Genomic DNA, 27,336 nt, shown 5'->3' on the forward strand with positions numbered 1-27,336 from the left:
GGGGATAGAATAAACAAATCATGGTAAGACATAAAATGGAATACTGGAAGCCATAAAAAAATCATGAGGCGAAAGAGAACTGATCCACACGAGAACTGTTCACCATACCTTATGTAAAAAGAGGTTATAGGGGCTCCTGGGTGGCTCAGTTGTTAAGCGTCTGCCTTCGGCTAGGGTCATGGTCCCAGGGTCCTGGGATCGAACTTTGCATCGGGCTCCCTGCTTGCTGGGAAGCCTGCTTCGCCCTCTCCCACTCCCCCTGCTTGTGTTCCTGCTCTTGCTATCTCTCTGTCAAATAGATAAATAAAAAAAATCTTAAAAAAAAAAAAAAAGAGGTTATAAGCCCAGTGTGCAGCTATGATCCCCAGAAGAGCTAGAAAGGCAAACCTGGCCTCCATTTTTGTTCATGCCAGTGGTCCATGTAGGTTGAATGATTGTCACAGGCAATTCAAGGAATGATGTGAAGTCCGAAACCAGACTGACCCCAAGCCTCTGAGTGTAAAGAGTAGAGCCATGTGCCCCTGGGAAGAATAGAACTCCCAGATAAAACCTCAGAATGGGTTAGTAGGAAGTATCCCCATTGAGAATTGGGCTAGAGTAAGGAGTTTGTTAAACTGGGAGAATTAAGACAGACAAGTGAGAAATGTACCTGAATGTAACTTAGGTTTTATCCTCATTAAAAATGCCCCCCCCCTCCCCGCCACAGTGATATGTAGATGCAAACTAGGTGACAAGGGAATAAGAAAAATCAATAATTTGTAACCACTCAGTAAATAATTGATTCAGGCAAGGTACGTTAATGGGTCTGCAAACCACTGGCGAAAGGTGAAAGGTTGATGGGGCACAGGTTATTTATTAATTACAAAGAGAAACAGGATGCTTACAATGTAAATATCTGGTCAACTCCACTCTAACAAATGATCAGACTTAGCAGAAACAAATAATAGGACAACCAGCATTAGGGGCCTCCTGATACAATGCAAAGGGAGAACGTCATAGTACCAAAGCAGTGCTCCTGCCAAAGTGATTACTCTATAATAACAGAGAAAGAATCTCACACATTCGTATTAGGGAACGTTTCCTATGTCTCCTTTAACAGAAAGGGCAAAGGACCTCTTTTCTTATATCTCCTTTAACAGAAAAAGGCAGAGGAACTCTTTTTTGTTAAAGGAGACATAAGAAATGTGACTGCAAAATGCAATGCTTGATCCTTAAATGGATTCCGGATCAGGGAAAAAAAATTATAGAAGGTTACATAGAACAATCGGAAAATTTGAAAATGGACTGCATATTCCACAATATGTACTGGCATTAAATTCTGAGGTGTGAAAATAGTGTTGTGATAATATAGAAGAAAGCCCTTGTTCTAAGATACACACTGAAGCATATAGAAGTAGTATTATGCTTGTAACCTGTTTTCAAATAGTTCAATAAAATAAAAGAAGAAATAGGAGATAAAGCAAACATTGCAAAAAAAATGCTAACACTGGTGGAATTCAGTAAAGGGTAAAATATTCATTCTTTTACATAAACTGTTTAAGTCCAAGTAAAATAATAATTAAAAAATTATTATTATTATTAAGTTATTACTAAGAAGAAAACTATCCAGAGAAGAACAATATGCTACTTTCCATTCCAAAGAAACATGCTTGAGATGCTAGTTTTAATAGTCCGCCCATAAACTATCCTACATTCCTACCACAGGTACTGGGGCAATGTGTACTGAGTAGAGCACACATCTGGAAGAGTGAATCATAAACTTTTTCAAAGTTAAATTTGCAAAACTCCCATATATGTTATCAGTAAATATCACAGGTATTATAAAATTAAGATGAGATTTTTATCATACAACAAAATGCTGGTGCACCCCACCCCAACATTAATAAACTAAGAAATCACTTCCACTCAAAATACAGAGGTAATGAAAGCCTGAGGTTTAGAAAAAGCAATGAACGAGTCTATAATCCACTTCTTCAAAGACACAGTCTATTTTCTTGCTGAGTAGTATACTCTCTATAGGACCTTGTGAATGACTTTTAACATGCTGTCACTTCTAACTGAGGATGACCAGGGGTGAGGGAGCGGAGGGGGAGTTGGGTAGAGAGAGCTGCTAGGACCAGGAAGGAGGGTCCCAAGGGCAGGGTTTGGCCCTGTCATACAAAGATTCCCTTACCAGGCGAGCAGGGTTAGAAAAGTACAGACTATGGGCACTCTGTTCTCACCTCCCTGAACACGCCCTAGATGTGTTCTAAAAAAGCACGCCTCACACACTCTTCCAAATGTGACATGTAGCAAGGGTCTATTAGAAAAAAAAAGTTAATGCAAACATTAAAAAAAATTCTGAGGTCCTAATCATTACTAGACTATTGGGACAATGAGACCTTTGTGCCTCATGCATCCCCCTCTTGTTAGAGCAGAACATACTGCTTGTGGGGGGCTTGTCATGGGGAAAGTGCTCTGTGGGAGGGGCACTGCTGCTCTCTCCTGCGATCAGATCAACTCTTCTCAATTGGTGCAATTAAAAGACATCAAATCCACAAGCTATACCCATAATGTATCCAAAGTGTGTCTAGGCATAAAAGCTTAATCCCCATTTGTAGTTTGGTAGACACAATAATAAAAAGCATGGCGTTCTACAGGAAAAGCCTAAAACGCAAGATCCTTGAACAAGAAAGTGAAGGGGCTGATATTACAAAAGAAACTCTGAGTGACAATACACTTTGTCCTCCTGCTGAGCAATAAGTTCTATTTTAGCATCTCCATATACTACATGTGATTATTTCTCCATAAAATACATTTAAAGAATGTCTTAGGGGCACCTGTGTGGCTCAGTTGGTTAAGTGTCTGCCGTCAGCTCAGGTCATGATCCCAGGGTCCTGGGATCCCGCCCTTCATCAAGCTCCCTGCTCAGTGAGGAGTCTGCTGCTTCTCTCTCTCCTTCTGCCTCTCCCCCGGATTGTGCTCTCTCTCTCAAATAAATAAATAAAATATATAAAAAAAAAACAAGAATGTCTTGATAGCTTAATTAAGACTATCAAGTTGTAGGTCATTAGCCACTCCACCTGAAGAAACACGTGATGGAAGGGCAGGGCTCTTTGACTCTTTGTAAAGCATGTGATCTTACAGAGGGTAGAGAAAAATAGCCAGGAGATTTGGTAACATTAGCAGACAGATTCTGTATGTAGTGCTTCTGTTCTTCCCATTTTGGTCTTTGAAAAAGAGGCATTGGGAATCTTAAAGAAATGGGGGAAGGGGAAATAGAGTAGAGTTTCCCAGCTAAAATGCTAAAAAGGCAAATTGAAGTTTTCTCTAAATTACCTAACAATCGAAGTAACAAGAGACCTTGTCTATGGCTGAGACAGACAGGAGCAGACAAGGAAAGAAGACCAGAGACCCTGACAATCCCCTAGCCAAAACTGGCAGTCAATCAGGAAAGGCCCTTGGAAAGTCTGATTATAGGATTACAGGTGCCTTAAAAGGAGCCTACTAATCAAATTCTGCGTATACAGTGTGGTTAGGAGGTAGAGGACAAAGGTAAGGAAACAGAAAATGGACATATAGCACCAAGGTACTTGTAACTGACATTAGGCAAGAATAATTGAAATTAATGGTTTATGTTTAATTTCAGCGGCTTTAACAGGAATACAATCTGATAGTTTAAAAGTATGTTAAGCAGGGCATGAAAACCAACAGAATGTGTGTCATATATATAGGTATGTGTAGTATACGTAGATATATATATATATATATATAGAAAGAGATTTATTTTAAAGAACAGGCTCATGTGATTATAAAGGCTTATTAGCAAGTAGGCGGTAGGCCGCCAGACTGGAGACTCAGAGAGAAGAGTTGCAGTTTGAGTCCAAAGGCCATCTGCTGGCAGAACTCCTTGCTCAGTGAGGGTAGGGGTGGGGAGGTACCAGCTTTTTGTTCTACTCAGATCTGTGAGTGGATGAGGCCCACTCATATCATAGACGGTAATCTACTTTACTCAAAGTCCACCAATTTAAATGTTAATCTTATCCAAAGAATACCTTTACAGAAATATCTAGAATAATGTTTGACCAAATATCTGGGCACCTTGGCCCAGCCAAGTTGACACATAAAATTAACCATCACAAAACCCTATCTTTGGGACCTAAAAAGAAGTAATTTTATCACTTAGGAGTATTAAATCAGATCCCAAGGAATGCTTCTAAGGAAGGAAATAATAAACAAACTAGCTGTAAGGGCTAAAATAATAAATCTAAAATTATGAAATAAGATAAAAATTCTCAGTAAAGTAGGAAGAGAGGGAAACTTCCTCAACATGATAAAGAATATCTACAAGAAACCTAGAGCTAAAATCATACTTAATAGTGAGAAACTAGGAACTTTCCCACTAAGATCAGGAACAAGGCAAGGATATTCCCCTCACCACTCTTTCAACATTGCACTGGAAGTCCCAGTTAATGCAGTAAGACAAGGAAAGGAAATAAAAGTACACCAATCAGGAACTAAGAAGTTATGAAGTAACACTAGGTGTCACATATTATATATGGGTTTTTTCACTCACTACCCAAAAATTCAGTTCCTTAGTCAAAACAGCCACATTTCGAGTGCTGAATCAACAGCCACAAGTGGCTAGTGGCTACTGTGTTAGGCAGGGCAGACATGCAACATTTCTATCAGCAGAGACAGTTCACAGGAAGACTTACAGATTAATCTATCATTTCATCCATTTCACAGCAGAAAGGACCAAGACCTAAAAGTTATGTAACCTATTCAAGATCACACGGCCCAATAGTAGAAAATGTAGGTCTCTGAACTCCAAGTAATTGGTTTTTCATGCTATAGAATAATCTTATTAGATGAAATCCAACAGATCCACATAAATCTCTGTCAACCCACAGTTAGCAGAGAACTAGTTTCTAGGCATTCTTTTAGAACATACTGCCCAACTTTCCTTTCCAAGCTTCTAAACTTTCTCTCTGTCCCCTTTCCCCTAAAACCTTATCCATTAATGGGAGTAAGGAACCCAGACAGGAATTCACTGTTCATTAATTGAACACGTTTAACTATCTTCTTTGTGCTGAAATTAGCCAGAGTTGCTTTTTGTTGACTGCAAGTAGGGATCCTGACTGCTGATAATATGGGGATGGGGAGGGAGAGAACGTGGAGACTATCTTCCAAACTGAAATTTGCCTCTAATTAAAAGTCAACTTCATGCTCCCGATTTGGGGATTAGAAAAGAAGTGTTACCTCCTCTGGTAAACTGAAAGCGCCTTGAAGGCCTGGCTCATCGCAGATTCCGAATAAATCTTGTTGAATGATACTTTACTTGATAGGGTTTTGCCTTTGAGGTAAGAACACAGGATTGCAATAGTAAGAAAAATAGCCACAGTCCTTCTCCTGGCAACAAGAGAGACTAGTAAGCATTCACCCTGACCCGTACTAACAGGTACTCCCTGGTATACTTTACAGTACTTAATTTTAAAATTTCTGTTCTCTGGCAAAATGATTAGTTGCCAAAAGTTCTGGGTATAACCTCTAAAATGCTCTGTTCCCTCATCTCCAAAGTGGGTTTAAGACCTATCTCATGGGCTCAAAGGAGGATTAAATGCAATAACACCGTTAACTCCTACAAAAACATTAAGGACTATCATGACTGATTTTTAAGCTCTTCAGTAGAGGTCAAAGTATGTCTTCATTTTCCATCATGTGGAAAACTATTACCTTTAAAGTTGAAAATTATCCATAAATGACCACATCAGAAATACGGAAAACACAGAAACACTGTTTCATTATTACAATAGCTTTTGACTTGAGAAAGCTCAGTCATTTTAAAACTTACAGCAGCAGACGTTAAGCTTTTTAAATCATTTACCTTATTAGCAAAATATATTTATGCATGCAACTTTAATGTATGTTTATATTTATTTAGATGTTATCCACATATGCTCCCGTGCTATTAAATTATGTACATTATAAGATACATACAATAATACACATTTAAAAAGATGAGATAAAAATTATAAGCAGAAGTCCTATATTTCTTTCTTGTACCTCACAGGATTGTCCTGCATAATCTCCCCACCTCACCTCGAAGATCCAGAGGATGACAGACAGTTTTAAAGTAAAGCAATTCTGTAATTGATGTTTTATTCACTGGTTGTATTAAATTAACCTTACTTTACAGAGGGATGTTAGAACATTATAAAATCCCACAGTAGCAAACCCCTCTCATGGTGACCTCGGTCAGCCTGTGCCTGGACATCTTCAGTGATTATCAGGGAAAGGGCGGGGGTCACAATGTCAGGAATGGTTCATTCAGGGGTTGAATGGCGCTTTATTGATTCACAGTAATTTCCTTTCTCCCTAATACAGAATGTGAGCAGCATGAGGATAGGGGCAGGGACTAGATCTGTCTTATTTACTGTTGTGTTCCACTGTCTAGAAGTCTCATACATAAAGATTTGCAGAATTAATGTATAAATAGTGAGTGGTTTTTTTTTTTTAGAGAACTCTTCCTCACACCTAGTCTGGCTTTATAATGTAATAAGAGTAAGAGTGGCACTTTTCACACTTACTATGTGCCAAGCACCTTTATCAAAAGCACTTTTCACATATTAACTGAGTCCTCACAACTACCTTATAATGTAGATACTGTCAAAATGCTCATCTTAGCTGAAGAAAGTGGGACAGAGAGCGGTCAAGTGGCTTGACCAAGGGTGAGGGCTGGTGAGTGGCTGAGCCGGGATTTGCTGGGGCCAGTGTGACTCCTGGGTCCATACTTGTAACTATGGCACATCACCACCTCTCAGCAGGTCAGAGGGCTGGCCCCACTGCCAATGCCTGCATGCAGAGAAGACAAGGTCTACTGTCCCTCAAGGGAACGGTCTTCAGGTACACGGGGACAGACCTCCTGAGCCTTTCACATTCATCTTTTTTCTGAGCTGAACATTCTAGAGTGTTCAAATGCCTAACAGATGATGTGGATTCAGTCCTTTGACACCTATGGGTCTCCCTCTCCTTTGGGGGTTTGGTCAAGTCTGTCCCTGAAGGGTAAAGAATCCAGCCATGGACTCTGAGGAGCCCTGCGTATGAGTCCCAGCATTGCAAAGTCACTATTTGACTCTCTGCAAATAACTTCAGCTTACAACGCCTCAGTTTCCTCTCCCGAAAAATGAATTGATAATAGTTCCTTCTTTGCAAGAGGGCAAACTGTCCTTTTGTCTAAATTTCTCTCCCAGGAAGAGGCTTGGCACAGTACATCACTCGCAAGGGAGACACATTAGCATTCATTTGGACAGTAATGCTGAAGTTTATGGGAACGTATTGTACTGGCTTGGGAAATAGCTTTCTTCTCTTTTCACTGGAATGATTTGGCCCTTTAACTTAATTTTACATGGTGACACTGACTCAATTCTCTCTGTCTCTTGCTACACGGTTCTTCCTTTCTCATAAGAAAAAAAATCCTCATAAAAACAATTTATAAGACATCAACATATTGACAGAAACCTTAAACCTTAACATCTGAAGATATCTGTGGGCATGATTTATTACAGAAGTTCCACTGTTATAACTTGGCAATTAGGAAATATTGATAAATGCAAACACAATATTGATGTCAATTAAAAAAAGCACAAGACTGATGAGCCTCCCAGAGTGCTTGGACACAAACAGTTACAGAGTAATGTCCATCAATACACATCTAAGCACTATAAATGCCCAGGGAAATCAGGCTGTCAGCAAACAAAGGGTGCTTTCACATTAACAGTGAGATTATTTAAACAGATGATCATCTAGTCAACAGGAATATCTAACAGAACCTCAAGTCAAGTCCTACAGAAAAAACAGAATGCTTACTGGTAGGCAAGTAAAGTACTCAAGAGGAGTCAAAGATCCGGACACACAATGACTTAGCTAAAGGCTGGGCCAAGTACCTGAGTTGGTTAGACCTGACTACAGAAGTGAATAGCATACACCCAAGCCTGAACCTGAAGAAAAAGATAGCTTTCAGGGTGGTACCTCAGAACATATTTGAATATTCCCAGGTACCCTATTTTAGAGGACCTGAAAAGAGGCTTAGATTTATTTTAAATGGAGGATGGAAACAATCAAGGCTCCATTCTCCGTGCATAGGGGCAAGGAAGGAATTGAGCCTGCATTACCAAGAGAATGGAAGTACTGGGAATTTGCAAAGGAAAATTAGTTTAAGGGAAGGCAATATAACTCATTAAGTTTTGGTCATGAGGGCTTTCAAGTGCTGATAAAACACCCAAGTGCAAAGATCTCCTAAACCGAGGCTAACAGTTTACATGGAAGAGAGGACCAGATATGAAGTTTCAAGGAGTAAACAACATCAGATCTGTAAAGAAAAAGGACATAAAAAAGACTGACTGACTTAGTGGTAAGGAGGTCTATGCGTCTGAGACAGTAGCTTAATTTTTGTAGGGAAGAAGGTAGAGTTTAAAAAAATCAACCAACACCTACTGTGTGAAAGAATTCTATGAGGCACTATGCAAGGCAAAAAAGCACATTACCTCGATCATCTGGGAAGTTCATCTCTTCAATCCAAGCTCAGGGAGGGCCTCAGGGAACAGTGAAAGACAGCACCCTCAACCAGAGCTTCAGATTATCTCAATCAACCCTGGCTGCCCAATGGACACTTCCAAGCCATACCGGAACTCTTACTCACACTGTATTATCAATGAGGGCTTAAACTGGTTCTCACAGAGAACTGGGGTCTAGGTCTAGAGAAGGACTGGCCTAGAGATTCATGTGGACAAAATAAATATATAAAAATTAAAAATAATCTTAACCTTCCCTTGCATGTTCCAAGAGCAACTAGGTCAACATTAGCTTTCCAATCTAAATCTGGTTGTTTTATGTATAAATGGTATACACTATACCACTTCCTAGCCACTGGAATGGCTGTAAGTATTTGCAAGAATGTGGCAAAATTAGAAGCCTTACACATTGCTGATGGTAATGTACAAAGGAGCACTTACTTTGGAAAATAGGCTGGCATTCCTCAGAAAGTTAAACAGTTACCATGTGACCCAGCAATTCCACTCCTAGGTATATATACCCAAGAGAAATGAAAACATATGTCTACACCAAAATTTGTACACTAGTATTCATAGCAGCATCAGTGATAACAGCAAAAAAGTGGAAATGGCCCAAATGTTTATCAACTGATAAATGGACAGATAAAATGTGATATAGTCATACAATGCTATTGAAAGGAATGAAGTTATCAATACATACTATGAATGGCTGAACCTTGCCGTTAAAGGAAAGAAGCCAGTCATAAAAATAAATTCCGTTTATATGAATGTCCAGAGTAGGTATATCCATAGAGACATAAAGGAGATTTATGGTTTCCAAGTGCTGGGGGAGAGTGGGTTGGGGAGAAATGAGGTCACTGATGATGTGTATGGCGTTTCTTTTTGGGATGATGAAAATGTTCTAAAATGACTGTGGTGATGGGTTACACAACTCTGTGAATATACTAAAAGCCATTGAATTGTACAGTTTAAATGGGTGAATTTTATGATATGTGAATTATGTCTCAATAAAGTTGTTATTTATTTTTTTTAAGATTTATTTATTTTAGAGAGAGGGTGTGAGCTCATGGGGTGGGGGGAGGAAAAGAAGGAGATGGGGAGAGATAGAGAGATAGCATGCAGGGGGAGGGGCAGAGGGAGAGGAAGAAAGAGAATCTCAAGCAGACTCCCTGCTGATTGTGGAGCCTGACGAGGGGTTTGATCTCAGATGCTGAGATCATGACCTGAGCCAAAATCAAGAGTTGGATGTTTAACTGACTGAGCCACCTATGTGCCCTCCCCCTTTCCAAAAAATATTTTATTTATTTATTTATTTGAGAGAGAGAGAGAGAGAGAGAGAGAGAGAGAGAGTCAATAAGGCTGTCATTTAAAGAAAAAAGGAAAGGCATACACTGAATGTTCTAGCAAGTTAAGGAACACATGATCTAGTGAAATCTACACAATATTGGCCTTCGCTAGGGAAGACCAGATTGAACTGCCAGATTTCATGAGAAAGTTTCATCAATGGGCTGAATCTTGATTGGTTCTGGAGTTGAGAAAAATCAGACTAGGAAATTTCCAGAAAAATCTGGAAAAATTTGGTATACCAGCAGGCCAACCCACCCCAATTTAAGCCCTGTTAATCTAGTTCCTTTGAGTGCTAGAACGTTTGGCCCCGTGCATTTGGCCCGGTCCATTTGTCACTGGGCTGGCTCCCAAAAGCTGCTGCCCTATTATGCTTCCACTGGTCTCCTTGCTGTTCCCATGGTGATCTATCTGACAGGAGATGCAGAGGACAACTTGTGCATCTGATGGCTGTGGAGTTTCAAAACAGACCAAAGTAAGGAGCACACTCCTATCAACTATCCTGAAAGGCTGAACAAATCTTACAAGTATCTTTCTTGGTCTATAGTCTATTAATCTTCTTTTCTTCCCATCTATTCCCCCTGAAAGGAGAGAAGGTGCATGACTTCCTGAATAATTTTACCTGCACTTGGACTATGGCTGCTATGAAGATACAAGACTCTGCAGATATTATCGCCAGGGTTTATGTGACAAGCAGAAATGCAGGATGGATGAGCTACAATTTATATGAGCAGCAAACCCTCAGTTGCACTAAAAAATATCCCCCAAAGACTGTTAAATAACTTCTCCCTGAGATGAAGACTGCATTCCTGAGAGGACGTCTCTGCCATTCTTTTGACATTAAGTTGTGTTATTCTACTTGGTTGTTAAGAATATTGTCTTGCTCTATCAGCCAAAACCCAAAGAGCTTCATCAGGAGTATGCACACTATAGGAACACATGAGATTTCCAGTTGTAATAAGACAGAGTTGCATTGTTCAATATATAAGAGAACTTAAGAGTTTGAATCTCTGTGTAAGTGCAACAGAATAAAAATTATCCCTGGGGCAAAGGTTAATTTAGAGATCCAGAGATCAGTAATTACAAAAATCAAAGACAACTTGCTGGCCTTCTAGAGAACAGGTACTCAGTGCAGGGTGACAGGTTCGGGGGTACCCGTTCAGGGGCTCAGTTTCAACTCCTGGTTCTCAACCTTGGTTGCATGTTGAAGTCACCTGGGGAGTTTTAACACTACTGATGCCTGAGTCCTACCCTCAGAGTCTCTAATTCCATTGGCCTGGAGTGGCCCGGTCCTAGGGATTTGTGAAAGCACCCAGGTGGTTTCAGTGTACAATCAAGATTGAGAACCATGAGCAGAAAGTGCAAAGTCCTGTCTTTGAAGATCCCACTAAAGATCAGGTAGCCTTTGGTTTCCCCAGTAATACAGTTTAAAATTAAAGCTGAGTTGACCTAAATCTCAAGTGTACTGCAACATATAGGCACAAAACGTGTTAAAGATGAAAACTTCCTTCTTCTTGGGGGAAATGTATGGTTGTTTTGAGATTGATTATAGTTTTTCTTTCCAAACATTACAAAATGCTTAGATAATGGAAAACTTCACTTGTGTATGGTTGCAAGTATTTGAGGTGAGTAAATACAGGTATTTGAGATGGAATGTGCTAGTTTTTTGTTTAGTTTCCTTTTATTATCAAGGAGGGGCTACAGGCAATGTAATACAGACCTTAGTAATGTATGCCTAAAATGTATGCCTGTATGGACAGGCATATGCCCTCCTTCTTGATGAGACAAAAACTTTAGATCCCTGAAATGGCCTGGAAATATACCAAAGCCTCAAATGGCCCTGGTCTGGTGGGGGAGGTGGGAGGGAGTTTAATTTGCTCATGCCACAAACTATCCCTTTTCTTTGAGTGAGCCATTTCACTGGTCAGACTTAATTCCCTTCTCTGCATTCCACTCAGCTCTGGGTCAGGTCTCTGGCTCACCCCTTGAGCTAATGCTTGCTGCCTCCAGAGGGAACAATCTGTCTTTCAGATCCCGCCAGCAGTAAGGCCCGAAGAGCTCTGAAGGCTCGGGGGGCGCTGCACCTCATTCTCTCAGTGTGCACCCAAGGACAAGGGCATGGAGATCCAAGAGTCAGAGTGCTATGGGTCCCTTCCCCAGAGACCCACTCCTTGATTTTGAGCACCCACTGGTTTTTAGTTGAAAGGGGTTTTCAGGGGCACCTCGGTGGGGTGGCTCAGTCGGTTAAGCGTCTGCCTTTGGCTCAGGTCATGATCCCGGGGTCCTGGGATGGAGCCCCACCTCGGGCTCTCTGCTCAGCGGGCAACCTGCTTCTCCCTCTCCTTCCGCCTGCCGCTGCACCTGTTTGCGCTGTCAAATAAATAAATAAAATCTTAAAAAAAAAAAGTTACATCATTAAAAAAAGGGGGGCTTTCAAGGCTACAGAAGTGTATCTTAATCAGATTTTTGTAAACTTTTACTAAAATGCAATGAAAGATCCTACTGTCAGGCAACAAGGAATGGTGGTAAGAGACCTCAGCTCAAAAATCATGCCTTCAACCACTACGGCTAAGGAGTCTCCCTCTCCTTAATCCCTCTCTCTGTGCCTTGGTTTCCTCACCTATAAAATGACATGCTGCAGAGTAGTTGTAAATGAAATAATCCATGCCTGCAGCATGTAGCATAGAAGAAGAGATAAAAATGTTAACCCCTGTAGTCTCCGTAGTCATTGAATACCCATAACCAGAATTAATTTGTGTAAGTGTTCAGTCAACCTCTAGTTACATTTCCTTGGTAATCTAAATTTTCTTTCTTTTTTTTTTAAGATTTATTTATTTATTCACTTACTTAGAGAGAGTGAGTGAGAGTGCGTGAGCAGGTGGAGGGGCAGGAGGAGGGGCAGAGGGAGAGAATCCTCAAGCAGACTCCCTGCTGAGCACAGAGCTGGACATGGGGCTCAATCCCAGGATGCTGAGATGCTGACCTGAGCTGAAACCAAGAGTCGGACGCTTCACTCACCTACTGAGCCACCCAGGCGGCCCGGTAAGCTGAATTTTCATAATGGATTTGTTTAAACAATAAATCCTGGCAAGAACATGACTGCTTTTGACCTTCCTACATTTCTGGGCATGTCTGAATTCACATGAAGAGTTGTCCCAAAGTGTAAAGGTGAGTAAGTCATAATATATTGAGGACCTCTGTGTTTATAACACCTGTATTCCAGAAAGTTCTGGAGAACTGACCAGAGGGGCAAAGGGCAGCCCGGCTCCCTGGCCTTGCCTTTGATCCCCCACCTATCATGGACAGGCTCATTTCCCACCTTCCAATCTTCTTACATATACACAGAAGGTACATGAACCTAATGCCATCCCAAGAGGCTACCAAAGGAAGATGCAGGCAATGGAAGAAGCATGCAGACCAACTCACCAGTCTTTTTCATTCAGATATTTGGATAAGAATGACTGGCTCTAATACGCCTCTCCAAAGCAGCTATGGTAACCCTCACTCGCTTTATTTCTCCCATTCCTCCCCCCAAAATATAAATAGATGTCCTAAGTTTGTATGTATGGCAGGACCGCTATCTGTCTCAAAGAGAGAGCTATTATAATTGGTTATGGTTCTAAAAGGTTATGGTTTATGGATCAAAACTTTGCTAGCTCAGGTACGGCTTTTTACTTTGTTGATAAAGGTTATTCCATAAATAGAATGAATGACACTGAGCCACTACTAAGATATTCAAGCATATATAATTCAGTCCTTTGGAATTAAAGCATAGTTTATTTATTTATTTATTTGAGAGTGAGTGAGCGAGCAAGCATGGGAGGGGCAAAAGAAGAGGGAGAGAGAGAATTTTAAGAAGGCTCCATGCCTGGCTTGGAGCCTGACGTGGGGCTCGATCCCAGGATCCTGAGATCATGACCTGAGACAAAATCAAGAGTCAGATCTTAACTGACTGAGCCACCCAGGTGCCCCAAAGCATATAATTCATTTAGCAATATTTTCTAAGCATTATCAGTGTGTAAGATACTGTGGTTAAGTGTGGAGACAGACACAGTGCCTGCCCTCAAGGAAACAAGGATCAAAACCCCTATTAAATGAAGAAGCCACATATACAGCTCTCATGACTTGTCTACCGCTATGAAGGCATGTCTTCCGATGTGAAATATGTCATTCATTGGTCATCACAAAACAAGTTCCTCAAATACTGACCATTCTTAGCCCTCTCTGCCCCTACTTTGGTAGCTCATTCCTGCAGACACTCCAAAATGCTTAGGAATAAATATGGATTGTCTGAGATGAACATTATAGAAATTTAAGGAAAACTTCCCCCAAGCTCTGCGAAGACATACCTCGTTGATCAGGCACTGCTCTCTGTGTATGAGCGTTGATGAAAAGACAATGGTGGAACCAAATCTTTCTACCTGTATAGTGTGTTCTTCTGCTAGGCCCATTAAGGGCTCCTGGTTCTGCCTTCCCGTCTTCTGAATTTGAGGACACCTTTATTTATTCAAATTAAGGCACCACCAGTTTTCACTTCCAAACACCAACTCGCTCTACCTGCTCTTTTTATTTTCCTGTAGTCTTTCCTTCATTTCATTGCCTGGCAGTCCACAATGTGACAGGAACATCTAAAAGAAGAAAGTAAAAATATGTGGACTGCATTTCCCTTTTGCCCTCCTGGTTCCATTCGGTGGATATGCTTTTATCAGCATGTGATAAATATTTCATACAGAAACTGTCACTTGGAATCTAGTCTTTGCAGCTTCACTGAAACCACTGAAAAGCATTTTGGAAAGTCAGACCTATATTACAACAAGTACCATATGCCAAGAGCCTGAAGATTAGCAAAGCCTCTGGAGTCGCCATGGAGGAGATTGGAGAACAGAGCCGCCGGAGAGAGGGGGACCAGTGGCGGCTCCCTTTCTGCACATTTAGAGATCTGAAACCAAACTGTGACACAGCTCCGTCATTTCAGCGCTTGAGATTTTAAAAGAAGTATGGAGAAAAACAAGCTGATGCACGGACACGGCTGCAACCATCTTTCATTTACTGAACATTCACCAGGGGCCAAGCGCTGGGCTGCATGCTTTACAGACACATTTCTCTGTCTTCTCACCTCCCAACAAGGTGGGAGCAGGAGAAGGAGTTCCACAGGAAGTCATTTTTCCTAAGTTCAGAAAGCTAGGGAGTGATGACCAGGATTTGAAACCACTCCCTACTCCTGGATCCCGTGCCCTTCGTGCCTCCTAGCGGGGTGGGAAAATTGGAACTGAGTCTTGTTTCCTACTGTTGGAATTCACCTCACCAGACTGACTTTTGTTTTCGGCTTATTCTGGCCAATACACTAATTTCCAGAAGGAGTTCCTGGCTTCCTTTTTGGTACCTGGGTGGTAGCCACATCCTCAGGCAAAGCAGGATATTTAGTTTGAGGGCCCAGTGCTGGGGACTGAAGGTTGTTAACTCTACTCACTGGTGAGCGGCTTTACTGATGGCAGAGGGTGTCAGCGCACTTTATGCCCTTTTGCGTTCACAAAGATCCTAGGAAGACTTCTGGTCAGAAAGGCCAAGTCTGCTGCTCTTGCCCTGGGTCAGGGGCACAGCGTGGGCTACAAGTCCTTCTGAGTTTCAGTTTTAAACTCTTCCTTCCATATCTTCCGACCAAGCTATCATGACTCTGAAGGATTAACGGAGAGCTCACTGTACCTCCAAGGCACTGGGAGTACCACGGTGAACAAGGAAACAGCCCTGCCTCTCTGGAAGGTCAGGGGCTAAGGGCAGACATGCCTTATGAACACAGCACTGCAATGCCATGTTAATGAATGCTGTAGAGTCACCTGTAGTGCTTTGGTGGCCCGGCGGACACGATTTTGGCAGGCAAGAAAGGAGGAGGAAGGGCCTTTGAGGCCTTCCTGTGGGGAGCCGGTGAACGCAGAAAAGGTGTCCGCTGGGCATGTACCATGTGTCTTGTGCTGCGCTGGTCCACTGGACACAGCAGGCCCAGCCCTCAAGGAGCCTCCCATCTGGCTGAGGAGAGACTCAGCTGCTTCCGGTCGGGATGCAAGGGCAGTGCTGCTCGGGGCAGGACATAAAGCAGGGCTGTCCGTGGGAGGCACATTCGGTTTTGCTCTTTTTCCCAGTCTCTCCTTCCCCATCCCACTCCTTCTGAGAGGCCTGTCGAGGCCCAGTGAAGAAAACCTCTTCAGTCAAGTGAGGTATTTACAATCTGTCAGCTGTCCAAAAGGGCAGCCCCTGTGCGGAGTTCACAGGCCCCCTGACCTCACCAGGATTCGGGTAGCGGTCCTGCCATGGCTGCTTTTAAAAGCCTTTACAAAGTATAGCCAAAGGGTTTTCTCGAATCAGCCCCGCTGCTGAGGCTGGCACCCAAGAACGAACATTACATAACCCGGTTCCTCCCCCACGCTCAACAAAACATGCTGTCTGTGAGCTCAGAGCAGCTCGGTTTGCTTTTTAAACTCAATTCAGTAAAGAGAGGAGGTCGGTGACATCACTCGCCCTTGGTCAAAATCCAACGTTGCCAGGTGTGTTTCTGGGACCTAACAATTGTGACCAATTATTTTCCAAATCAGAAAACGTCCGGTGTGAGGGAGACCTCGGAGCATCATGGAGCAGAACCCTCCCGAGCCCCAGGAGGAAGCTTGGAAGAAGAGGACTGCCTGCCCATGGGCAGGGGATGGGAGCAGACTCCAGGGTTGCCAGCTCCCGGGCCCCCCAGCAGTCAGCGCCTGCATTTTTTTTTTTTTTTTAAGATTTTATTTATTTATTTGACAGAGAGAGACACAGCGAGAGAGGGAACACAAGCAGGGGGAGTGGGAGAGAGAGAAGCAGGCTTCCCTGCTAAGCAAGGAGCCTGACGCGGGGCTCGATCCCAAGACCCTGGGATCATGACCTGAGCCGAAGGCAGATGCTTAATGACTGAGTGCCTGGGTTTTTATTGGGCTCCAAAGGCTTGTCCATTTCTGTTTAAGCAGTTCTGGAATGCACTCACTTACTAGTGAGATGGAATAACCTGTTGAAAGAAACCCCAAGTTGGATCTCAACAAGACAGATTCAGACACAAATTCTTGTGCCCCTGGAGATCCAGGAAACCATTGTACTCGAGTCCGTACTTTTTACAGATGAGGCCTAAAGGGTCATGGACTTAGTGGTGATGCTTCTGCTAACTTCTGACAGACTCGGGGAAAGCCACGTGGCCTCTGGGTTGGGGCTATTTTCACTATATTCTGGAGTCGAGATGGGTGGGGAGAAGTGAAATTTAGGCCAAGTGGAAGTGGAAATGTTTGAGGAAAAGGAAAATATTTAAAATACTGACTTAATTGTACACTAGCATTAATTGAATAAAACTAAGATTACTATAGCGCCATATCTTAGAGAATTTTTAGAGCCCTTTGATTATTTATAATGGACCATTTCATGACATGACAGCCTTAATTACGAGATTGGGGAAGAGAGAACATTTCTGCTACAATGTTTGGCTTTGTTATTTCAAAAACAGAGCAAGGACAAAACTAACATTAACTTCAGAATGGTATTCCTTTGCCTTGAGTAGAAAAATTGAATGATGATAATATTTTAAGAGAAATTAAATAACAAGACCAAGGCCAGAGAGCTACTGAAAAAGTGTTAGGATTTCAATTGCGGTGTATCTGGCTCCAAACCTTTTCTTGTCTCTTGGCTATCACTCCTATTATGTCTCTGCATAAAACAACAGTTTTTTGGACTCATAGATGTATAATTAGGAGGTATCTTTCCAACAGCACCAATGAATCTATCCTATATATATGAAACACATCAAGTTTGAAAAAGTCCAACTGCAGATAGCAAATGCTCAGGAAACAAGTGTTTTTTCTCACACATGCCCTGGGCATGTGGGATCACTGGTTCCCTGCCACTTCAGGGGATGTGGTATAGAAACACAAATAAACACAAATGGGGCGTGCCCCTTCCACTGCTCTGCCTAGAAGGTGTGACATTGTTCCTTTGTCATCTTAGAAGAAGATCTTCTGCATAAGCATGACTGAAATTAACTTTGATTACTTGAAAGGACAAGCCAAGCAGCAAGGCATCAAAAGGTTTCCAGTGAAGGGCACTTCAGTGATAGCTTGTCAGGAAAAGCACAATTGGAGCTGCAACCTTCAGATCTATGGGGAAATTCTGAGCAAACACTTCTTAAATAAGGTGGCTGAACTTTAACATTTTCAGACTGTGGTTTCTGTTTTTTTTTTCTTTTGAAGGCAGAGAGAGTTTTTTTGAGAGATGCTAAAGGGATCAGTGCCTAGGGATAAACTACTCATGAGTCCACAGAAGGTAAGCTGTTACCTTTTAATACGAATTCTAAATGAGCAATTAGAAAAGGAAACCTACTTCTTGCCTTCTTCTCCCATCTCCAATGTCTTATTTACCACCCACAGTTTGATATCTCTTCTAAGAACCGGCTAAAAAGTGAGAATAGATGTGGGCCCACCATTCTCCTAATTGTGTGTCCTTGGGGAGTTATTCAAACACGCAAAGTCTGCATTTCCTCATCTAACACCTGAGGAAAACAGTATCTTTCTCACAAGGCTGCTGTTAGCAACTGAGACATGTTCAAAGTGCTTTGTAGTGTCCGCGGGTAAAGAGGACACGATGAGCCAACACTGACAGCAAGCATACATCATCACCAGCAGCAGCAGCAGCAGCATCACCCAAAATAATCTCTTTACACATGTGGTAAATTAGGCAACTAAATGACCCCAAGATCACACAGTATGGTCCTAACAGAGCTGGGATTACAACTTCCTCCCCTTGCTATGGATCAGTGTACGTTCTGCTCCAGAGTTGATAGTATCTACTTCCACTTTAGATGCTTCAGCAACAAAAATGGGTCTTCAAGGAATTCAAGAGTGAAAAGCTCTAGTAGGCTAGATGGGAGAAGGATAATAAAAGTTCCCAAATGAAACCCCATGCAAAGCTTTCTATAAATAGCATTACTGTTTCCTTCCTCATGAGCTCTTCTGAACATGCAAATATGAAAAAGAACTCTTATTGTATGTGAAAAATGCAGAGGTGGGATAGGCTTCTTCTAGAAAGAAAACGGAACCTTATTTTGTACATGTCAGCCTCGGAGGACTCAATCAAATTCAAGGCACAATCTCTAACTGAGAGGTATTTTTTTCTATAGGAATGCCAATAGTGGGGATAGTATTGCCCCAGACTCGAGGATTTACTGGAATTTCTAGAAAATGCAGGGAGGGAGGAAATTAGTTTAAATTCTTGTTTGAAGAAGTCTTTTTTATAGCTGCAGAGAAACTACATATTGAACAGACTGAAAAAAAATGAATGTCATACATAGGCCAAGCTATAAAAGTAATCAACCTTTCTCATTTGACAGGGGTTTGGGGAATCTTTCATTCATATTGAAAGAATTCAGATATCCAAAAGATACAAAGTTCACTCAGGGGGCAATTCCAGTCACTGTATATAAATTCATGTTGATTTCCTGAGGATTTTTATTGAAGTCCAAGACAGAGTGTTTAAATCTCCTTTACTTCTGACTGCTTTATTAGTTTTTAAATATGTAGATTGATCTTTTGATCCAATCTTAGTTGATCTATATAGGCACAGGGGAAAGTATTGCTGGGGTACCCTATTAGAGTCCATATATTTCTGTTCTATTAAGTGAACAAATAGGTGTGATCTAGAATGAAGAGGAAAGGTTTGTCTCCCAAGAGTCAAAATGAGAAAGACCATCTACAAGGTTCTGATGGACCTCAAAATTCCAATCCCAACTCTGCCTCCAAAGAACTTATAAAGTCAATTCATAATTAGGTGGTATAGAGTAGGTGCTTGATAAATATCTAGGAAAAGAAACTGTGGGCATGGAATTACAAAATACACAGTGTCATTTGATCTATCTAACAGATAGTGTTTCACGCAGCTGAGAAGCCAGCCAGGGAGCAGGGAGAAGTCAAATCAAGAAGAAACTAGTATTAACATTAAGGTGGGGCTTGAGGAAAGCATTTTAATCTTTTTCTTGCCTATCAAGTTAATGTATTATTGCTCTTGAGTTGCTATTTAATTTTCTTTGAAAGAAAATGTTTAGCTCAGAGATATGCTGTAGTACTGGTGACATATCTTCTATCAGAAAGGAAGGCTTAACAGCAGAGGTGCTGGCAAGATTAATAAAATAATTCAATTTTCTGACTTTTCTTGTAGCAGAAAGGTTAGACCAAGAGAAGTTTCTGAAATTTACGATGGTATGAATACATAGCTGGCTTACAACTTTGCTTATCTATAGCCTAAACTCTGTTAAGATCTTAGTAAAAATTGGCCAAGGAAAGCTCAGCACAGAGTAGTTTACTACAAAAAAAAACGTATCAGGTAGGTTTCTGCCAATAAAGAAGGGGACAGATATTTATGTGAAATGTTAAACCATGGGATTTTAGAACTGGAAGTAGCCTTAGAAATCTTGGTATAATCCTTTGATTTTACACATAAGAAACTGAAGGTTCACAGATATAAATCCACTTGTTCAAGCTTCAAACAACTTAAGCCTCCCACTCTTAAATACCAATGTCTAAAGCATTTAATTTTATTTTTCCCAATTAAGGAAAAAACTGATGACCAGCTATAATTCCTTTTTTGGGGGTCAGGGGCAGATATTTTTTCTTGTGGAAAAAAGCACCTTAAAATTAACCATCTTAACTATTTTTAAGATGTACAGTTCAGTATTGCTAAGTACATTCACACTGTTGTGAAACCTATCTTCAGAATTCTTTCAAGTTGCACAACTGCAACTCCGTACCCATTTAGCAGTAACTCCAGGCACCCAGCTTCCTTCAGCTCCTGGCAACCACCACCTACAATCTGTCCTTTTGTGACCAGCTTATTTCATTTGTATAATGTCCTGGAAGTTCATCCATGCTGTAGCATATGTCAGAAGTTGCTTCCTTTTTAAAGCTAATATTCCATTGTATGTATATACCGCATTTTGTTTACTTGTTGATCCATGGGTAGGAATTTGCGTTGCTTCCACCTCTTGGCTATTATGAATGGTGTATAATTCTTTTCAAATATTTTCAATGCCCCTAATGTAGGAGTTGACTTTTCTTTACTCCATCAAAACAACTGCCATGTAAATTTTATTTTATTTTATTTTATTTTTTTATTTTTTTATTTTTTTTTAAAGATTTTATTTATTTATTCATGAAAGACAGAGAGAGAGAGAGAGAGAGAGAGGCAGAGGGAGAAGCAGGCTCCCAAGGAGCAGGGAGCCCGACGTGGGACTCGATCCCAGGACCCTGGGATCATGCCCTGAGCTGAAGGCAGACGCTTAACCATCTGAGCCACCCAGGCGCCCCACTGCCATGTAAATTTTAGAGATTTCCCCCAAACTATCAAAATGGTACTTAGGCCAAAAGTATACACAAAGAGAGATAGTGTGCTATTAATTTTCCTCCAAAGGATCTAAAACCATCCTACCTTTTCACAGGCTGCTTTAAATTAAAGGATGAGGGCGCCTGGGTGGCTCAGTTGGTTAAGCAACTGCCTTCGGCTCAGGTCATGATCCTGGAGTCCCGGGATCGAGTCCCGCATCGGGCTCCCTGCTCAGCAGGGAGTCTGCTTCTCCCTCTGACCCTCCCCCCATCTCATGTGCTTTCTCTCTCATTCTCTCTGTCTCTCAAATAAATAAATAAAATCTTTAAAAAAATAAATAAATTAAAGGATGAGAACTGTGGGCAAGATAGCACTTTTAATTAAAGTTTCACCCACAATTTGGGGCATTGGAACGGATGTTGCAGTGGCTGACAGTGAGAAAAGACAGACATCATTCACAAGCTTCTCATTTCACAACCGACACACTAAAAAAGTTATTGGACATTTCTCTTGAATGGCCATTTAAAGACTAATCCATAAAATAGCAAACAAAAGTGAAAAAAAATGGTATCAGAGACTCTCATCTATCACCATCCAAAATGCCAATAAACTGGGCAAATTACTTTGCTTTTAGTGACCTACAAATAAAGTAATTAAGTACGAGCCAAGAAACGCTGAAAATGCTCACACATAGGCACAGTCACGTAACAAAAATGCGGGCTACCTGTAACATCAACCCCTTTCCTATTTTTTAATGGCTGCATGGAGTCTGCTCTTAATTGCTCACAACTGCAGTTTGATAACCCTGAGTCTGATACATCCATTATTTGAACTGTTTCATTATAAAAAAGCCTAGCTTGGTGGGTGGGGGCTCCCGTGCCGGTCACGTGGCGGGCGGGGCTGCGCAGCCCTATGGCCAGCCGTGCCCAGCGCAGGACGGTGCTGGAGGCGTCATGGCTGGCGGTGGGAGGGGTGCTGTGGTGGCAGTGCCTGCAGATTTCCAGGAGCTCAGGAGTGGTGTACCATTTTCCTCCCCTACCAGCAACATATGCAGTGATCTAGTTTCTCTGCATCCTCACCTGCATTCAGTGTTATCACTGGATACCCATGGACTCTTGAAGGGCTTTCTGGTTTATCCATCATCAAATCATTGGTTTGTTTGTTTTTTAAGATTTATTTATTTGAGAGAGAGAGAGCGTACATATGCATGGAGGGGGCAGGAGAGGAAGAGGAGAAGCAGAGCCATAGTGAGGTTCTGATCCCACAACCCTGAGATCATGACCCCAGTGGAAACCAAGAGCTGGGAAGCTCAACCGACTGAGCCACCCAGGCGCCGCTCATCGGTTTCAGTTTGGATGGTAGCTCATCACCTGAAGAACCTGACTTGGCCATGGCTGGAATCCACGTTGTCTTCCACCTCAGGGATATCTCACTCATGATTCCCCTCCTGTTGGTTCTTGCTACTTCAAGATACTCAGCCCATGTCTGAGATGCAGCAACCATCTCCCCCAATTCCCCTTGTCTATCCTGATGGGCAGTTTAAAAACTTGCCCTTTTATGATGTCCCTGATGTTCTCATCAAGTCCACGAGTTTAGCTGAAAGCAGTAGTCAACAATTTCAAGAGAAGTTTTTATTTTTGTTCCGACACCTTAACAAGTTAGAGAGAGCCGCATATCTAGGGATTTTTTTTTTTTTTGCCAGGTGGTAGGAGAGATATGGTCCAAGTTCAGCTGGGACTTTGCCTGGCAGAGACAAGTTGCTCTCAAGAACAAAACTATCCCAACAGTCTATGTATAAAAGTAAATGGGAAGTAAATGTAAAGTAAATGTGAAGCCATTTTCTTTGCCTGGTAATGCATTACCACCTAAAAATGGGATTGAATATAAATACATCTTTGGTTGGGTTATCTTCAGCTGTGCCAAATCAGATTTCCATTTCTTGGGCATCAGAAATTGGAAAGAATTACTCCATGTCTGCATATCTTGTATGAAAGCTCACATCAGCCATGTCATTACAGAGACTAAAAATGAAAGGTATTAGAAACCTTAATCATCCAGAAAATTAATTAAAGAAAAACTTACTACAGCTCCTGATAGTGAAATTCCTTCAGGTATCCTTGATGTGCCCTTTACTTACACACATCTATAGTGTTTTGATGCTGCCCTTTATCTGCAAATGAATGAGAAGCCTGCTTGGATTTGTCCTGTGACAAAAAAAGCTGCCCATGAAAAGTCTAACTTTACATGGGCTTTTTATAGAAATTCTCAATGACTGTTCTGATGTGTATGAGATCACATTTCAAGAAGATGGTTCTTGGTGTCCAATGAGACAGAAGAAAGAAAGTATGAAAGTATCCAGCAATCACATACAAAAATGAACATTTCAAGTGTCTTCAAAAGCCTTCTTCAGTGACTGTAGCCAATGAGGCAAGAAAAAAGTGGATTTACTGACCTAACACTAGAAAGCTCTTCCCAGGAAGAGGAAGACCCTCTTGCCAACAGGAAATGTATTTGTGGTCTGAAACGCAAAGCAGCCTAACCAAAGGAGTGTTAGCCGTCTTCTGTATGGGTGCCCCGTGTGACTTCGCTTGGTCCTGCTGCTGTTCACCTTCACTAACAGGCTGCTCGGCACCATCCCACCGCAGGCCAAAGGCCAACATGACGCTCGTCCTCAGCTCTGCCAGGCTCGCATTCTCCTCCTCTGTTCCACTCGATCCCTAGGACCGTCCTCTTCTGGTTTTGGAGAGTTTCACCTCACCCTTAACAGCACGACTATGCCTGTCACCATGACCAGCCCCCAGGAAAGCAGTCCTCATGTTAGTTCATCCAGCAGCAGAGTGACACCGGGGTCATCACCAGCAGTGGAAGCTTCATTCCTGACATCATCTCCTCATTGGATTAAAGGAGGACTCACCTGATTCTAGGAATCATTCACTGAAACTGCTCCTTCTCGGGTCTCTCTCTGTGGAAGCTGTTTTTTTGAAGACAACTACTTTAATATTTATCTTTTTTTTTTTTAAAGATTTTATTTATTTATTTGACACAGAGACAGCCAACTAGAGAGGGAACACAAGCAGGGGGAGTGGGAGAGGGAAAAGCAGTCTCCCCCCCGAGCAGGGAGCCCGATGCGGGGCTCGATCCCAGGACCCCAGGACCCCAGGATCATGACCTGAGCTGAAGGCAGACGCTTAACTGACCGAGCCACCCAGGCGCCCCTACTTTGATATTTATTGAAACATCAAATGGATTCTTTTGCTTTCTGAGACATGAACGTGATGACTGCACCAAGAACCACATGACATGCAAGGATTTTTCTTATTTGTGCTGTACTCTGAACACCAAATACATTCAGCCATAACTGTATCTTCTTGAGAGACAGATTTCAATCTCATATGTTACCGGATGGAATCTACAAATTAAAACTTTTTTGTTGTAATAAACAGCAATGAAGTTACATAGATATTCAGGTAAAGATTTTTTTTCTAATAAAAAAAGATGCAATCAATGATTCTAAAATGACAGCAACTTTTGTTTAACCTGATGTGAAGGAAAAAAATACATGCAAAGAAGTTGTTTGTCCAAAACAAAACAAAGCAAAATAAAGAAAACTCCTAACTCGCTGCACCACCCCCGGCCAAAAAAAGAAAAAGAAAAAACCCAAAAAACCCCTAAAACACCCCATACTGGCTTAAGAACAACCTATGTGGTATAAAATCGTCATCACTGAAAAGCTGCTGGCAAGACCAGTATGACTCCAAAACCTTGTTGTTACCCAGCATGTACAATCACATACTACAGCATCAAGTATCCTCACCCAAATCCTGAAGTTACACATGAACCTCCTTTTGTGGGATGCCTTCCTTACTTCAGTACATGTACAGCCCATCCCTGGTAGGGGAACCAAACATTATTTAGATAGAAATTTAGAGCTAAATCTGCTAGCCTACTTAAGCTGGTGGTTGGGAACCTTTCAATAGGGAGTAGTTGTTCCTCTCCTAGAGATTATGGTTTTAGTCAGTTAAACTGTCTAAGGAAAGGGTCCATAACACATGTGCACACAAGCGTTGTGTGCATGTACACACACACACACACACACACACACACACACTCCTTCTGCTACCCAGTTGTGCTGCTACCTGAGAACCCAGGATGGCAGCACGGCCTTCACAGGATGCACTCTGATGAACACGGAGAGCATCATGTAGCTGGAAATAAACCCAAACTCAGCACAGATATGTGAGTTTTCACCAGGTTTCTAGAAAAAGCTGCTACACATTTAGGCTGTAGCTGAGTATTCCTAAAATCACAATCTTAACTGGCATATTCAGGGAAATTCTGTCAAAGTACAGAAAGATGGGTCTGGTAATGCCTCCTCACTGTAGCCAGAGTTTCCTGCCCTCAGCTGTCTCTTCTATTTCTTCTCTCACAGACATGTGGCTATTTAGCTAGGTATGTAACAAAGGTGACCACTCTACTTCAAAATGCTTAGAAAATACTTTCACTTTGAAGAACACAAAATCTCTGTGAACTACACAGGGAGAAAGGGCCCCTTGGGTGAGGGCAATGGTGCGGGTCTTTATAGAGATCACCTCAAGTAGCAAGGGTATAGAGCACAAAAGTAGTAATACCAAACAAGGCAGGCTCTGGTTGTTTAAAATCCACAGGAGCAAGACAAACTATACTGAGTGGGGGTGATTACCTGAGAGCTATTCTAATTCATGCCTTATAAATAGGAGTCAAAAGGAGTACCTTCAGAACAGCAAAATGGAAGAAAGAACCAAGATGAAAGCATGGTTGACCTTTCTGCTCTTCTTTTTGATACTAAACACCCAAGGGGCCTTGTTTACTATCTGAGGTAGGAAGTACTTAGTATTTCTTTGCTGCCCAGAGATACCATGATTTGGTGGCTCAGACCCCCTGCCTGAGATGTATGATCCCAGGGGCCAAATATATCTTCATATATTCCTTTAGTCCACAGAGGATTATTAAGAGCCCACTGTAGGTGGGGCTTTTGTAGATACTCCTGATGACAATAATAGCAAGTATTTACTATGTGCTAGCATCCTTCGAAGGGCTTCACAGGTTACTAATTGACTTGATGCTCACCATAACCCATGAGGCTGGGCCTGTTCTCATCTGCATTTTATATTAGGCACCAAGAGGTTAAATATCTGGCTCAAGATCACATAGTTAGTAGCCTGAGTCAGGATGCGAACACAGGCAGGATGGCCCCAGAGCCCATGCTCTGGCCAGTCAGGCACGGTGACCATGACAGGGGAGATCCCTCACCTCACAGAGGAGGATAAAACAGACAAGGCAATACGTGATGTTATTTTCTGGACTGATAAATGCTGTAAAGCAAACCAAAGCAGGGTATGGGACAGAGTGACAAGAGGAAGGCTATTTTAGACAGTGTGGTCAGGACAGCCCTCTGCGGGGAGGTGAAATTGGAATAAAAGTCTGAGGGGAAAAAGGGAATTGAGCAACGGGAAGGTCTGGGGAGAGAGTATTCCAGGCAGAGGGTACAAAGCCTCCATGATGGAAACAAGCTGGGGGTATATCAGGGACATCAAGAAGGCATCTGAAAGTGTGAGGGAGCCATGAGCAATGGACAGCCTTTGAGGACTTCTTAAGGATTTCAGATTTTATTGCCATGGTGCTATGAAGCCTTTGGAGGGTTCTGAGCAGGGGTAAAACTTGCTCTAATTTTCCTTTTAAGAAAAGATCACTCTGGCAGTATGTGGAGAATAGATCATGCAGGCAGGGGAAATCAGGGAGGCATGTTAGAAGGCTATGGGAGCAGTCAGTGAGAAGAAAATAGAGACACTGCTTTATTTCAGGCCTTCAGGCCAAGGTCAGCTCATGCCAGTGTAGAGCAAGGCAGCTTGAGGAGTCCCTAACATCTCATAAGCTAACTAGGGTAAGTGTGACACCTGGATTCAGGAAGTCTTAACAAGAAAGGGAAGTGAGCAGGAACTGCCCAGGTGTTGACCTGTAATTGGCTGAGTTCTCTGATGGAATGGGAATGTTTTCATTTGTCAGAACCTTTCTTTTTTTTTTTTTTTTT

General features: G+C 42.0%; 1 protein-coding gene and 1 pseudogene across 8 annotated transcripts in view; one reads left to right on the plus strand and one right to left on the minus strand.

Annotated features, from left to right (window-relative positions):
* LYRM4 (LYR motif containing 4) overlaps nt 1-27,336 on the minus strand; it is a 264,652-nt gene that overhangs the window by 195,299 nt on the left and 42,017 nt on the right. The window contains exon 3 of one of the 8 annotated variants that reach the window (XM_073877545.1): nt 16,714-16,923. The exons of 6 other annotated variants lie outside the window; for them this stretch is intronic. In XM_073877545.1, coding sequence (XP_073733646.1) covers nt 16,906-16,923 — 18 coding nt within the window. In that variant the 3' untranslated portion in view covers nt 16,714-16,905. Of the gene's footprint in view, nt 1-16,713; nt 16,924-24,318; nt 24,679-27,336 lie in introns of those variants that run through there. One more of the 8 variants, XM_025891245.2, reaches the window with a different exon arrangement.
* LOC112838293 (E3 SUMO-protein ligase PIAS2 pseudogene) lies at nt 22,182-24,228 on the plus strand (annotated as a pseudogene).

This window comes from Callorhinus ursinus, unplaced genomic scaffold, assembly GCF_003265705.2.
Source record: "Callorhinus ursinus isolate GAN/ISIS: 27379988/994484 unplaced genomic scaffold, GSC_fseal_2.0 scaffold26, whole genome shotgun sequence".
NCBI classification, from domain to species: Eukaryota; Metazoa; Chordata; class Mammalia; order Carnivora; family Otariidae; genus Callorhinus; species Callorhinus ursinus.